This window comes from Leptidea sinapis, chromosome 7, assembly GCF_905404315.1.
Source record: "Leptidea sinapis chromosome 7, ilLepSina1.1, whole genome shotgun sequence".
NCBI classification, from domain to species: domain Eukaryota; kingdom Metazoa; phylum Arthropoda; class Insecta; order Lepidoptera; family Pieridae; genus Leptidea; species Leptidea sinapis.
In genome coordinates this window covers 15,107,044-15,123,951 of record NC_066271.1, presented here as the reverse complement: position 1 = coordinate 15,123,951, position 16,908 = coordinate 15,107,044, and the positions used below count along the sequence as shown (strand labels likewise).

Genomic DNA, 16,908 nt, shown 5'->3' with positions numbered 1-16,908 from the left:
TGGGTACCTTACCCATGTCGTATCGTCCCGGAAAAACCGCACAAGGAAGCTCATTCCACAGCTTTGTAGTATGTGGAAGAAAGCTTCTTGAAGAACGCACTGTGGAGGACCGCCGAGACTTCCTGACGTCCAACGAAAACAGAGCTCGCCCAACAGTTTTCTGTCATAACTGTACTTCAGGCATAGCTCTGACACCGCAGGATGGTCGGCGGTGTTTTTCCGTTGTCGTCAAGAGTCGAGTTGGAGGCGAAAAGAGCGCACAGGAGATCGGCTTTCTCTCTTGCCGTATGGGCCAGGGTGTCATTCCTCATGTGCACCGGCGGCATGGACGGCTGGTTGAAGTTACCAAGAGCAGCTTTCGACAACGACCAGAACTTGCGTATTCCGGTCGGGTAAACACAATCTCATGGTTATCATCACCACAAACGGTAAATCGGTAATATATATAAGATAAGACCAAGAATAAAACCCTGCGGAACACCTATTCCTACAGGTTAACCCGAAGACCGATTGCCGTTTACGTCGACTATCTCAACTCTTTGGCTTAAGGCGCTATTATAGTCCTAAAAAGTAACATTTTTGAAAATCTACTTAAAATACTTCTACAAATATTACGATTCCAATTTTTTGACATGTTTATCTTCATTTCTTTATCTAAATTATCGCAGTTTCGAAAACACGATGACGTAAAAAAATCTCGATAGATTTATTTTTTGAAAAATAGTATTTTATTTGAATTGTTTTATATTATCATAAAACTATAGCCATCTTGGATTTCAAAACTGATCCCAAATTCATTCTCTGCACCCTCTAGAACCTCGGATACGATACCCATAATGTTGTAATCATAATTATGAGCGGCGGCCATCTAGGATTTCAAAACTGATCCCAAATTCGTCCTCGATACCCTCGAGAACCTCGGATACGATATCCATATTGTTGTTATCATAATTTTGCGCGGCGGCCATCTTGGATTTCAAAAATGATCCCAAATTCATTCTCTGCACCCTCGAGAACCTCGGACACGATATCCATATTGTTGTTATCATAATTTTGCGCGGCGGCCAACTTGGATTTCAGAAATTATCCCAAAATCGTTCTCTGCACCCTCGAGAACCTCGGACACGATATCCATATTGCTGAAATCATAATTTTGTGCGGTGGCCATCTTGGATTTCAAAAATGATCACAAAATCGTTCTTTGCACCCTCGAGAACTTCGGATACGATATCCATATTGCTGAAATCATAATTTTGTGCGGCGGCCATCTTGGATTTCAAAAATGATCACAAAATCGTTCTCTGCAGACTCGAGAACCTCGGATACGATATCCATATTGCTGAAATCATAATTTTGTGCGGCGGCCATCTTGGATTTCAAAAATGATCACAAAATCGTTCTCTGCAGACTCGAGAACCTCGGACACGATATCCATATTGCTGAAATCATAATTTTGTGGTTGGCCATCTTGGATTTCAAAAATGATTACAAAATCGTTCTCTGCACCCTCGAGAACCTCGGATACAATACCCATAACGTTGTTATCATAATTTTAAGCGGCGGCCATCTTGGAATTTTAAAAAAAACCTGCACGATACAAGGGTAGTAGGGAAGATGTTCTACTTGCTAGCGGCCGCGCGCTAAACCTGCACGATACAAGGCTCGTAGGAAAGCCCGAGAGTAAGAAATACTCTTCCTCAATCGGTGTAAATCGCTCTTTCCCTTGAACAAAATCGTCTCAAATTTCCGTGACGTTTTTTTCCGTTTCATTAGTAAAAAAATTACCCTCATGCGCCTAAAGAAGTTTCACTTCAAAATGCATAAAAATATCACAGCATTTCGTACTCTTGTGCAACCGTTTTTATAAAATATTACGCGGTCCTTCTGGGGTGGGGTCGTTGACCCGCATCGCTCGGCTAGTGTCTCAGCCATGCCCGACCGAGTCGAGCATATATGTAACGCTATAGATAAATACGTTCGAGTGATTTTTGCCTATAGTGTTGGGAAAACCTCGCCTTAAATATGATTTTAACAGATTTAGGGCTGTATTTTTTACTTCTTAATGCTTTAATTTTAGGAGTAGTTTCATGGTGGACGCAGTCGAGTGCTTTGGACAAATCACAAAAAATACTGCATGCTTCCCGGGCGTCGAAGATGTGTTCAATGAGTCTAATACCCGCATTAATTTTTGATAAGCCCCTAGTGAAACCAAATTGATTATTGTTCAATAATTTACAAAAATGCATTTGTAGCTGCTGAAGCAAGTTTTTCAATTTTTTTCTAAAAACAGGCAGCACTGTAAAATGAACAGATTTGAAGATTTTAAGTATGACATACTTAAATTTCAAATCAATGGAAGATACTGCTACGTGTAATTAAAGCATATCCTGTGTTGCTTTTGGTGAAGAGTTAAGGTCTTTGGTTGTAATAATTGGGATTTCGGAGAATTTATCAAATTCGTGCAATTTCTATTTCCTAATTTATAATGCATTATTAATATTTAAACACATAGAAGTGTTACGGCAACTTGACCTACGATTTTCATTATTAATTATATTCCAAGCTCCCCGGTCACATCACCCGTCACTCGGAAACAATAATTATATTTTAGCAAATTAAAAGTGATGTGTGAAACAGTGTGTTAGTCATAATCGTACGTCCAAAAGGTCGGGGCCAAGGCCCTTGGCTACTCATATGGCCGAGGTATGCAGCTATTGGTATAAGTTTATAGGTTCCAAGTCAATTAATATTCGCTGATCCAGGGTGTATCCATGATCTCAGACGACAAATCACTATACACTATAAAACAACCATAAATGACCACTTAAACCAAAATATTTATATAGTTGTATAGTAATAATAGGTACCAATTACAATGTCAAGTTCAAAAGTATGTAGTTTCAATTACTAACTTTATTTTGGTGTTAAATAAAACAACCGAACATAGTTAAAACTTGTACTCATACTATAAACTTTCGCCATGTTTCGCAATCACTTCAAACCAATAGACCACTATATACTACTCAAGTGAGGCACTCCAGAATAGCACGTTTATCAAATTTAAAGTTAGCCCACGAGGGGGCTACAAATTTCAAGTATGGATTATCACTAGTGGTATTGTCTCTCTGTGTTGGAGAATAGTTGTTTTTGTGAGTATTCTGCGGAGTAAACAGTTGTCGCTTCGCCATTTTGCCATTCTTCCTATTCCCATTCGTTTTCGATGTACTGTGTGTCGGACCAGTTTTATACTTATGTTCTGTGTTTTGCTGGTACTCATGTATTTCATTTTGAAGGCCCTTCGAAATAGTTTTGTTTACATTCTTCACTGACTCAATTTCCCCCATAGACTTATGACGCGTTCGTCTCGTAAACACTTTAGGGTTCCGCTCAGCCACCCATCGTCTCATGCGTTTAACGAACGGAAGAACCATGAAAAAAGCGTTCGGACTGACACCCATTTTCACCTTGGGTGTCATATCTTTCCTATTAGCCGGTAAGTCCTCTATGGGGAACCATTCGCAAGCTTTGATCTCATTCCGAGTGCGAGGCTGAAACTTGGTATCTCTTGGCACATAGCCAATAATGTAGAGTCTGACAATCTGTTCATGTATCACAGCTTCAATGTAGTCGTGCTTGTTGATCAAACTGCTTATATCAAAGCCAGTTTCTTCAAGTACCTGAAACAAATAGCCCAAAACTAAACTTAGGTCATTTCACTTTGTGAACTCCTTAATTATGCCACATCTGATGAATTTTCTACCACATCTATCTTACACAAAGGCGACTCAACACATAATCTATGATCATCAGTAGACACATGGAGGCAGAGACAAAATACGCTGGATCATATTCTCTAATTTGGACCTTAAAACATCACATGCAGCCTTCATCAACTGAACAGAACACCTGCGAGGGAAAGATAATAGCAAAGATGTTGTGCCGGGGTTATTCGACAGTTAGGGAAGGTGACCTTTTTTGAAACCCCTACCCGACTATATATATAGTGTTTCGTTTCTTTCTCTTCTCTGCAAATCTATGTCCATTGATGTGGAGCAAAACAGAGTTTTTAGTGTTACTCTACTGAGAAACAACAATAAAGCATTTCGGTAGTTTTAATCGCGGGATATTTTCCGCAACTATCTTCAGTCTACTGCCCGTCTATTTACATGGGAACGTCCAGGTTCTTTTAACCCTGTGCGAGTTAGTCAATCTCAACCTCGGGATATATGATTGAAACGACATTTGGTATGTCGCAAACGAGAAACGAACCGGAACTTTCGGGAAGAAAGGCAACAGTGTTAACTAAATTATAGAAGTCATATTACCTCTCTCGCTGCACACTTCCAAGGCTCCTCATCTTCATTGACCTTTCCTTTTGGGAAACCCCAAGATGCTTTGGTCCAGTAGGACTGCACTAGAAGAACATGAGTTAGGTCGGTATCAAGTATAATAGCACCATATGTTGGTACACTCTGCTTGTACTCCCGCCAGTTGTCCAGAACAGAGTCCAAGCTCTTTACATGCTCTCGCAGCTGGGGAACATGCTGAAAAACAAATAAGCTATAAAAGCCTTATCTATATATTATAATAGGAGGAGAAATAAACATTTTGGATACTAAGATCTATTTGAACACAGTAAACACCAGAGGAATCACAGGATGTTGCTAACATTTTATGGGTACCTATAGTATTAATTTAAGTGAGGCTTAGTTATCAAAATTAAATGATATTTAATGGAATATCAGCCTACAAATGATTACACAGATTTTATGAAATCATTCGATTACGGCTTAAGAACAGATAAAAAATAGAATGGTTAGTAATAATAAAAAAAGTGCCGTCTAGGGACTTTTTAAGAATTTGGTAATTTGAAAGAGAACTACTTACATCTTCCATAAAAGCGAAAAAAATACTAGTACATAGAAAATACGGTAAGTAATCTGTTACCAAAGGCAAAATTTACGTAGGTTCTTTATGATTGTCATAATTAATTAAATATGTTTTGGGAAGTACGCTGTTTAGTTCGGAACAAAAAATCGAAAGACATTTATACGATGCCACGCGATACTCACTCTTATTATTGTCATGATTATGGTCATAAAACTATGAGGGCAATTAGACCCGCCCGGTGACCTCAGTACCTATCTGGAACTTAACAGGAGAGCACGTATTTCGCGCGCTTATATAATTTCTTTCGTTCTTTTACTAATATTATGACTTAGATTAGACCTAAAATTGAAAACCTTACATTCCACATACAAAAATTTACTTCTATTAGAATCTATTCTGTTCGGAACGTAAACTGTACCCGATTGTTTATATAAATCATAACTAGGAGTTTGATCTCTATAAGGTCGGGTTGGTCGAGCGGCAACGGGTTGCGTTGCGGGTTCGCTCCCCGCTAAGAACATTATTTTTTTATGTTATTGGTAATATTGTTTTTTCAGTACATATTTTCAGTCTAGTAGTTTTGTTAATAAACTTATGATTATAAACAAAACCCTAAATTTATTGAATTAGGCGTTACTTTGCGGAAATCCATAACTATACAAACGATTTAAGTTTTCTTTAGTGTTAATTCCGCCAATATTTGTTTTTAAAACAATTCGACACGTGTTATCCTCAGGGCTCTACACGAGGCATCCTCAGGAGGTGTTGTCTCGCCAAAATCTGGCACGAGACCAGTCTCAAATCATTTGTAAAACCCTAAACGTTAGGTGTAGTTTGCCACAATACATCAGTAAAAATATCATTTAAATTATATTATTTTCTTTGTTCTTCGTTTAAATCAGTTAACCCGTTTGTAAGATAAGAGTGAACAATGAAACAGATAAAAATTTTAAAAACTATTTTTAGTCTCGCTCAATATGTAGAATGTGTATCTATTCATATTTTTTACGACTTACTTTTCGTAAGTACTAATATGATTACTTATATGCCATTATGTCGAGATACTAAAACTTGGCATATAAAATATTCAAATAAAAATTGAAAACTTATAGAAAACTACTAGAGCTGCACAATAAAAAATGTTAGAAAATGTGTTTTGCTATCTATACTCAAAATACATTTCTGTTGATCATTGAGTATTCCTATAATAATGATTTGGTGACAAATACTGAGATAAAATGAACACTTTAAAAGATTCTGTGTTGAAACTTGGGCTAGCAGTGGAGTAGCTTCAAATTAAAAATTTTGTTCTTAGTTTAAGAACGTTATCTGGATGAGTAAGTAGTTTATAATTGTGCCTACACATTATTTATTAGGTATACAAGGAATACAAGTTCTAAAACTTTTTTTTTTTGAGGAAGACACTGAGCCTATGGAATTCCTGATGGTAACCAAGGCCTCCCACACTCTATTGCGACAACAAGGAATCACAAAAGTGAACGCGCTTTTTTCAAGGTATCCATGTTGTGTCCCGGAAACACCGCACAAGGAAGTGCATTCCATAGCTTTGCTGTACATGGAAGAAAGTTCCTTGAAAACCGCACTCGAATACTGTTGCCAAACTAATTGGTTGTAATCGGATTAACTATTCCCAAAATTGCAATCAAACGCTATGTGCAGATATCTTCTGATAATCCTAGAAATCTCTTATCCTTTACTTTTATACACAAATATTAACAAACAAATTTCGAAGAACACTTAAAAACTATAAAAAAACCATTTGTAGGAAACGAGCAGAGTCTTTTGAACTGACGAAGGCCATATTTTATTAAGAGAGCAAATTAATAAAGAGTAAAATAACAGTTACTTTTATTAACATGTGATATATTTGGCATATTTTTCACACCTTGTGTATAATTATTGCATTATATATGTCGTAGGTATATTGTCAATCGATTTGATTTCTTACAATTTAACGGCCTGGTTTAAGTGACATTGTAATGTCACGGGTACTCTATAGTGATATTATAATAAATCTAGGTATAAATGAAATATAAATAAATGAAATTAGCAGTGTGAGACGTCAAGTGTTCTGATTGGTCAATTGATTATCATACGCAATTTGCAAAACATTAATAGTAAACATTGGAGTGTGTCCGTAATTTTCCATTTCAAATTATTGTTAAAATAGTAACAAGGGCCGACTCGGTACTGGCACTCAACTCGCCGGCCGCTACCACGGCACGCTCAGCTTGTGTGTTGAAGTCAACAGTCTAAATTTGTTTTTGGAACCTACTAATGAAAAAATGCTGATTCGGTTAGGTAACTACAAGGGGTACCCATGTGAAAAAAGTTGGTTATTAAATATAATAAAATAGACAAACATAGATGGTATATGAAGAAACATTAGTATACACATATTTTATATATATATATAAAATATATATATACTTACATAAAATCTACATTCTAGGTTTCAATCACATATATATAATTAAAATGAGTGTGTCACAATTATGCCAAGGTCACTGAAATGGAAATGTGCAGGCCACATCTCATATTATACAGATCATCATGGCAATGGTATCATGGTAGAGTCAAAAGACAATGGGAAGATGATATTTATTTATGTAGAGGAATTGTATATTGTGGCTGTTGCTGGAAAAAGCTGGTTTGACTTAACAGGAGATAAAGAGAAATGGACTGAAATAGAGAAGGCTTTCACCCAGTTGGGTTCAAGGATTCCATAGGAAAAGAACTTGTTACCTTTAGTTATTATAATATTATTCTTATCTTAGAAAATTAAGCTATTATTATTAATATAATATCAATTTCAACCCATAATTGATGACAAACACATATATCTGATTATATTGTATTACTCTCCATAAAGTTCAAAGAATTATGACTAAGCTTGTTAATTTGAGTATATTCACCTGAAATATATGTGCTGCAAATTCCCGAATTCCGCAAGGGTTGAGTCTGTTGCTGTCATCAGTGCAATAATAATCCAAATAAAACCAATGTGCAAGCTCAATTTGAAAGCAAATGCGAACCAAGTTGCCTCTGTCCTCTGGAGGAAGATTTATAATGAAACGACTGAAAAAGATTTACACTAGTTTCAGCATACAGTAATTTTTAATCAATTAACAACTATTCAGTACATATATCTATAAGAAACAGGCATATGGTATTCCAATTGCAAATTTTAATTTCAATGTTTTTAAGGTTCAATATATCTTACAGTAGTTTCATGCACTTATTGTTTTGCATACTATACGTATAATATAAAAAAATTCCACCTCCAGCAAAAGAAATAATTAATGGGTTATTGATCATGCTTAGAAAAACCCTAACACACTCAGAATTCTTAAGTAAGTGATCCACAATCATAATTAACTTAACCATCACCTTTTTTTTAATAAAAATAGAGATATTTTTATTTATCATAGGGAGTGACTATAACATAATATTTTGCATCAACACTAGGTAAGCATCATGAAGCTACAAACAATTGTAAATTTTTAGGTAACAAAAAATCTAATCCGGAAACAAAATTACCGATGAATGGGGTGGAGGAAGAGGGAGTACAGACCTCATTGAAATTACTATTCACAAAAAGAAAGAAGTCATAATTGTTTGCTTTAAGTGGAGCTTAATGCATATTATCTTAGACATTTATATATCTATCTTTTCATGATAGAAAATAGTGCAAACATAATATAATATTAGTACCTGTAAGCTCATGAAGTGTAAGTGTGTATCATTGAACTTCATAAACTAAACAGAGTTTTCTAGAGTTTGAAAGATTACAGTAAGTACCTATATACCTATCTAACACCGTTATTATTCAAATGATTATAAATTAATATAAGATATTCGTACATACCTACACAGATCATCTAAAATATCAATCGGTATAGAATGCCTACTTGTTTTAAAGTTTACTGCAGGGGAAGCCATATTATTTGTTTTTGTTTTATCCATAGTTGGGTATTTAAAACGTGATGCTTTGTTTCAAAGATAATATTACTCTTGGATCTCAACTGATTTTAGTTTCGATATTTTGTTAAAAAATTAAAATACAACAATTAAAATTAACAAAATGAATTTATTATTTACTCTAATTTAATAATTAAATTACGATTACAAAATATAAACCACAGAGTGAATGTATTAGTTGTATTACGTAGTGTTTAAAATTTAAATTATCTTTGCCACAGAGTTTAGACCACAGAAGACTTTTACACTTACCAAAGAGAATTTAAACACTACGTTCAAGAGAGTAGAGACGGGAGTGCCATAGAAAATGATAAGAAATGTCGCTTGTATGAAACGCGTACTAAATCTTGATACTTGTGGTGCCTTTATAGTAAACCAATGCAAGGGTTGTAATCAGTCCATAATTTTTATCGATAATTAACTATACTATACAAATATGTATGTTCTTAAATCGACAGTTACATTAATACAAAAATGATCTAATTTTAAGGTTCCCTTTGTTGTTGCTGTTGTTGTCCCTTTGTTGAAGCTGTTCTTCGATGTGTAGCCGGGCAGAGGTTCGGTTTTCTTCTGTTCTGGCTTCCTTCCGTCGGTGTTCTTGTTCGGGGTCACCACTTTAGAGACTGAGCGTTTGGCGATTAAACTGTTTGACTGTGAGGGATATGTGGAAGATATGATTGATTTGAAAGTTAAATGATATATATACAAAATCCTTAAAACTAGTTACCCAATTACAATTGTTACTTAAAAAATATTTACAAGTTCAGAAAATACACACCAATACTAAAGCTTACATTTTAACCAATAGTAAAACGTTTCATTAAATAAGAATTGAGAATAATATTATGTGTTCTATCTCGCTCTAAAACTAATGCTATCGCAGTAAGCCGGCCAGAGAGCGCGGTTTGTGTAAACTCGCGTCGAACCTCGATCATACGATGTCAATGAGCATTCAGCTCTCTGTCGCTCATTGATTAAAATTGCATGAATAGCGATCGACCCCCGAGTCCCGACGCGTCATTCGAGGACACTCGGCCTTGCTGTGTGGTTGTGTAACGCGGAGCATATGACTGATCACGTGAGTATATCTGCGGTCGTCGAGAGAACGTGACGATGCTCGTACATCGATGAGGTGACTACTGGTGATCTCTATGATTCTATAACTTGATGTACAGCATTATGAAATGGTTCTTATCAGAGTTAATATTACGTTATATAAAATAAAATGTTCTTTTCAGAACGAATCTTTCGGCATACGCTTATTACAGTTATTATGCACGATTAATATTTCTACGATCTATAATGCTACGAAGGTATTACGTTACAAGTTAGATATTAGAAATTTGTATTAATTGATAATATTGGTTGTAGGTACAGCTACAATCTCAAATAAAAAAACAATTTACATAATTAATATTTTAATAGTTTTCTTTGACGTTGTGTAGTGGTTTCGCTTTTGAAAGTCTTTGGTTTTTGATTTTCATATGTTGCAATAAATGGTTTTGAAGTCGTAGGCGGGGGTCCTGAATCTGAAATTAGAACAGAATACATATTAATTGAAATTAGCTAACCCTAATTTTTAGGCTTTATTTTTTTTGCAAATCATGTACAATATAATATAATAAAAAGATTTTAAAGGTTAATAAACTTATAAACTATTTTATGATCAAAAAACTTACTAAACAAAAATATAGATACCATAAAAATGAAATAAATAAATTAATTTAATTTAATTGACAATCGGTAAAACAGTGTCAAGCACTACAGATAGATTATAATATTAAAAAATTTACTCTTGATGAATTAAACCAATACTCTGTCACTTTTAATCACTTTAAGCATTCTTTATTAGATTATTATTTGTTCTTTAGTACTTACCTTTCTTTATCCGAAGGGAATTTAGCCATGAAAATTCTCATACTCCCATCTGACCGACCAGATTTTAATCCACATACTTTACAAGTTTTTATTACATTGTATGGCTTAGAAGTGTCCTACGCATTTATTTAACAAATAATTAAGCAAATTCCCCTGAATAATACTCGAATAAAGTAAAAGAAAACAATTCGCAATAAAAATTGTTAACCGTCACTTTTATATTGAATGAATTACATGTCACATGACACTCCAACCAAAACAAACAAAAGAGTCGTTTATATGTGAGAGAGAGACAGCGTATGCTGCCATTATGTTTGTTACGCATTTCATTGATTTTTAAACTTTATTAGAGAGTAGCGCCAGACTGATTCTTGCTAGGCGTGTCCAAAGTCTAAGTTGCCAGGATAAGAGTTAAGGCCATTGCATATGCCAACAAGAGGTTTTTCTCCGTGTGAGTGAATATAAATGAACAAAAAAAAATATATGTTATTTATTGGATATTCAATTTTAGTTTGAACGTTTGAAATATTTCTTTCCTTATAATGTTATAAGTAAATGGAAAAAAAAAACTCGAAGTGAAGCCTTTTTTGATTGAATTTTTGTAACTACTTCTGACTAAATTTTTTCACAAAGTGTACGATTGGTGACTCAATATAATGACTTATCTGGTTAAAAATAGTTATTTCTTGTTTTTTATATAACTTCGCATGGGCAGGTCCATGCGCGGGCGACGGGCGACAGTGTAAGTCAGACTGTCGGACGGAGAAGTCACGCTGCCTTTTTTTACTTTCCAAAAAATTTTATTACTTTCCACGAATAACCCGCTTTTGACAATGATCACTCAGTTTCCTAAGAAAATTGGCGTACCTACTACTTCAAACTTTTCCTCCTTGCCATAGTCGACAGAAGCAGTAGCAAAAGAACCTTTGACTTGGATGTGCAATAGCAATTTTAATAATCCCGCAATTGAGTTTGTTTTTTCTAGCTTGCAGGCTTTCCCAAAAATTGAGCAGTGATTGAAGCTTGCGCCTCTCTAAAGCTAACAATTCATAATCACTCTGTAGAATGTTGAAGCTTTTCAGCTTTGGCCTCCAAGAAATTCATTACATTCTAATAATCATCACACAATCAAGACATAAAAACCGAAGATTTGCTCGAAATATGCTTGTACGAGCGGAAACAGCGTACAACAATGTTCTTAATTAAATGACAAAACAACGTTTGCCGGGTAAGCACTTGTATGTAAATACTAGCTGACCCGGCAAACGTTGTTTTGCCATATAAGGTATAATTCACGCGATAGTTTTATAAGTAATAAAATATTGCCTATATTATAGCCTGTACATCATTTTGTTCTATTGTCAATAGTTTTTGCAGCGCACGCAAAAATAGGTTTTCGATTTTACACCTTGTGTTACAAAATAGCAATTTTATTACGGATCCCTAATTTTGAAAAAAAAACATAGCCTATAGCCTTCCTCGATAAATGGACTACCCAACACTGAAAGAATCATTCAAATCGGACCAGTAGTACCAGAGATTAGCGCGTTCAAACAAACAAACAAACACTGCAGCTTTATAATATTAGTATAGATGAGATCAAGCACGCTTTAAAAGGAATGAAGAAAGGAAAGGCGCCAGGAGAGGACAAGGTTGCGTACGAGCATCTGCAACTCGGTGGAAAACCAGTGTTTAAACAGCTGCAGGTCTTATTCAACAAGGCTATATTCGAGGGAGTAACTCCAGAAGCATGGAAAAATGCGCTGGTAATTCTATTGCACAAGAAAGGAAAGGAAAAATCAACCATATTGTGTACAAACTTTTCACCGAGGTTATAACAATATGGCTTACCAACAGAGTTGAAGAGGCGCAACCAAATGAATAGGCAGGTTTCAGAAGTGGCTTCTCGACGGTGGACCACATCCACACAGTCCGACAACATATAGAAAAGTGTAACGAATACAACCGGCCCTTAGCATTAGCCTTTATAGAATTCGAGAAGGCATTCGATACAGTTGAACACTGGGCCGTGATTCACGCTCTTGAGAGAAGTCAGGTCGACTATAGGCACGTGCAAGCGATTATAGATGTGTACAAAACCGGTTCCCGTTAGGAGGGGGGTGAGACATGGGGACACAATATCGCCAAAACTTTTCACGGCCTGCTTGGAGGACATATTTAAGCTTCTCGAGTGGTCCAATAGAGGCATAAACATCAATGGAGAATACCTGTCGCACTTGCGCTTCGCAGATGATATTGTACTGTTAGCCAGCAACGCTGAGGACCTATTCTGCATCTCTTAACGTTGGTCTAAAAATGAACAGCCTTAAAACAAAGATTATATGCTGCAATGCCGAGGCTGAATATGTGACCGTGCACGTCAACGGATCAACAGTGTTGCCGAATACGTCTATTTAGATCAAGTTATAAGTCGCGAGAGGAGCGGACAGGAACGTGAGATAAAGCGACGTATTCAGTTGGGATGGGCTTTCGGCAAACTTTCCGACGCATTCAGAGACAAACGAGTGCCTTTAAACCTCAAGCGCCCTATTGATCTCGGCAGCTCGTCCACCGACTACAAGTCTCCCAAAGGGCTATGGAAAGAGCTATGTTGGGGATTTCTCTACGCGATCACGTCCGGAACACCGAAGTCCGCAACAGAACGGGACTAACTGACATAGCAAAAACCATAGCCTCTAGGAAGTGAAAGTAGGCGGGCCATATTTGTCGTAGGTCCGATGGAAGATGGGGTAAAAAGTTGTTGGAGCAGAGACCACGAAAGGGGTTCAGGGATGTTGGGAGACAGCCAGCAAGATGGACGGACGATTTGATGCGAGCGGCTGGGAAGGACTGGATGCGTAAAACTCTGGACCGCACAAAATAGTCTAAAATGGAAGAGACCTTTACTCAGCATGGGGTAGATCAAGGTTGAAGAAGATGAAGAATAATCATCAAGAAGAAACTTTTTAGATCGCAGTCCAACAATACATCCAGCAACGGACACAGAAATGAGTCCACTTTTGTATGAACATGTTGCCCAAGAACCATCTGGAAATTCTGCTATTACAGGCCAGTAATTTATATTCACTTCTCGGTGTGGCAAGCCTTTTTTCTTCTTCACTTGCGATGATCATCTCAGTGGCACTTTATCGATTTTTGATGTGAACCATTATTCAATATTTGTGTATGCGCTTACTATGTATAGTGGTTATAATTAGCATACCAGACATTTTATTTTACTGTGCATATCCATTTCCTGAACAGAGACCTTAACCAGATTCCTTCCAAAACCGGTTTTTTTAATGCTTAGTTTCAAATTTATGGTTTCATTATATACTGTATCAATGTTTTTATACATTTTACATTCGTGTTTGAATGTAAAATGTATAAAAAAATATTTGCTTACAAAACAATTTCGTTGCTTTGAGTTTCAATACTTAAAAATAACCATCTCCTTTATCTTTATTAAAAATATTATTTAAATCATAGAAGTATCAGACGATGAGGGTCTTTTAAATGAGGTTCAAATAATTCTCGATTCCTTTTGGAAGTTGCAGGCAATGACTTTATGTCATTTTATAGTTTAGTATTAATTATTTTTATTAGGTAGTAAAAATAATTAATCAAAATAGGATTCACAACCCAATTACAAAAAGTAAATTTACAAATCGGAGTAAGTTGAAAATCAAACAGAAGTTTGTGGCACAATAAAGTAATAGAATTCTTACCTAATAATTGTATTGTGCTTGCGGCGTACGTGCACCCCTTCATAACGCATTACTCAAACAAGCACCGACTACTCACACACACATAGAAAATTGTACTTCGGGCGCGGTGCGATTGCAATAGTTTCTTCAAATCAGCATCATCCCTCATAAACAGCGATATTATAGCGTGGCTGAGGAGTGTTCCCAAACTTAAAAAAAAATGCAGTTAAATTAAAATACTATAGAATGGGCTGTTGAATACTTGAATAGCATTAAATAACTCTCACTAGCTATTGTTTAATGCTACTCAACAATGATGCATGCTAATTATTTAGGATAGCTTACGTTTCTATTCTTACAGTCATAGTTAAGTTCTAATAGTCTATTTAAAGTAAGTCGTAGTTAATTATGTAAGTACACATAGTTAAATCTTTCCTTAAGTGCAATAACTAGCCAATAACTGTTAAAGTTTGGCGAGATATACAGTATGGTCTGCATACCTATGAAATAAATAAAAATACAAGTTATACTAGTCCACAGAACTATGGCAAAATTTATTATTTAATTAAAGTTTTTAAATTGAAAAAATGAAATTTTCAAACATAGTAAATATTTAAATAAATATACTAAGAGATAGCAGTACTGTTTAGACGACGTCTATTGACCTCTGGATCGTCGGCTTCACCTTTGATTTGTTTGAATAATTGCGACGACGAAATAAAAATTCTTATTAAAAAAATGTTCATTCTTACGAACACTTATTTCGGTATAAATGATCTGAACTTTAAATTCAATATTGTGCATCTTGTTTTATATTCAAAAAAAACTCACCCGTATTCGCAAACGTCATAGAAAAAATAAATGTCAAATTCACCGTAAAAGCAATAACAATTAACAAACTTAAAAACACAATTTACACCTGTACACACATACAGTAGTAGAAAGTGTCCATTTCAGCTTGATTCATTCGAAAGGCAAACACATAATCTATTCGCCCAAAAGACTTGCGGTACACTGGTCACTGATGAGTGATGAGTGATGACTGAAGTAGTGAACATTCAAATAACGAAAAAAATAAGTCTTTAATAGGGAATACCTCACAATTATAGTTTATCGATACTTTTTTAACATTATTTAGCAACCATTACCAAATAAATACCTACCCAACGATAGGATACAACTATTTTTGTGTTATTCGAATGTTATTATAATTTAAATTATAAATTTAATGAACTTCTAGCAAGGGTTTTTTTACGATTAAACTAACGAAACTAACAGCTATTTCCGTCAACGGATAAGCCTAGCTAGCTGTCCAACGCGGAAATGCTGCCAGTATTCTTGGTACGCTTCCACGTAGTGATAGTTTTAATTTTATGTAGTTGTAGCTGTACCTATAACCAATAATATCAATTAATACAAATTTCTAATATCTAACTTGTAACGTAATACCTTCGTAGCATTATAGATCGTAGAAATATTAATCGTGCATAATAACTGTAATAAGCGTATGCCGAAAGATTCGTTCTGAAAAGAACATTTTATTTTATATACCGTAATTCAATTTGCTGTTGAGCCAAAGACTATAATAATAGTACAAGTACAGAAGGCTCACCCCGCAAAATCAATTAAAGAAATAGGGACTCTTGTTGCCATACAAAGGGTTCCAATTCAGATCGCACAGCGCTAATAATCTACATTTATAATTAATTACCTAGAAGTTGCCTCTCTTTATATCGCGTGACTCTTACTTCGTCTGTCGACGTTATGGTTGTCTTAGAATTAAAGAATCAACTTAAGTAATAAAGCTAAACCTGATCTAGCAAAGCCTAGTGTCTACATTCAAATGATATTTGTACTGTTAGTAGGTACCTACCTAATAATAGACATTTGTAATGACAAATAATATAAAACTTTTCTATCAGCTATAGACATACCTAAGTAAATAACCACTTCGACATAAGTACCTATTGAACTGCGTAACATACTAAAAAAATTCGTACCTATTCAATACCTAAATAAAGCTCAGCTTTGCAATTATAATCGATATGAGACGCCATAACAGCACATCTATCAGCATATTTAACATTATACATGTTATTTTTCTCGTTATACCAGATCCATAGCAAAGAATTATGTAATGGTAGAAGTACCAATAGTAGTAATAAATAGTAGTCAATCATTAATTACTTTATTAAAATGCAAAAGAAGTTATAAACCAATATAATATATATATTAAAAATACAATTCCTACAATATCAATCATCATAAAAAAAGTGAAGTGATTTGTGAACTGTGAAGAAAAATGAAAAACATAACAATAATTAAATCATAAAAAAACTTTACTTGAAGACCATGGGTGCCAGGTCATAAAATTAAAAAAAAAAGTTGTCAACATTAGCTGGTACAGCGTGACAATACCTTGTCATAGATG

General features: G+C 35.1%; 1 protein-coding gene across 1 annotated transcript; it reads right to left on the bottom strand.

The window, feature by feature from the left end:
• Positions 1-2,942: 2,942 nt before the first annotated feature.
• LOC126965306 (m7GpppN-mRNA hydrolase) lies at positions 2,943-9,079 on the bottom strand. Its single transcript, XM_050808844.1, has 4 exons — positions 8,780-9,079; positions 7,827-7,989; positions 4,326-4,544; positions 2,943-3,677 (listed from the first exon to the last, which is right to left on the bottom strand). The coding sequence occupies exons 1-4, from the start codon at positions 8,875-8,877 to the stop codon at positions 3,024-3,026; spliced, it is 1,134 nt and encodes a 377-aa protein (XP_050664801.1). The 5' UTR covers positions 8,878-9,079; the 3' UTR covers positions 2,943-3,023.
• Positions 9,080-16,908: the final 7,829 nt, after the last annotated feature.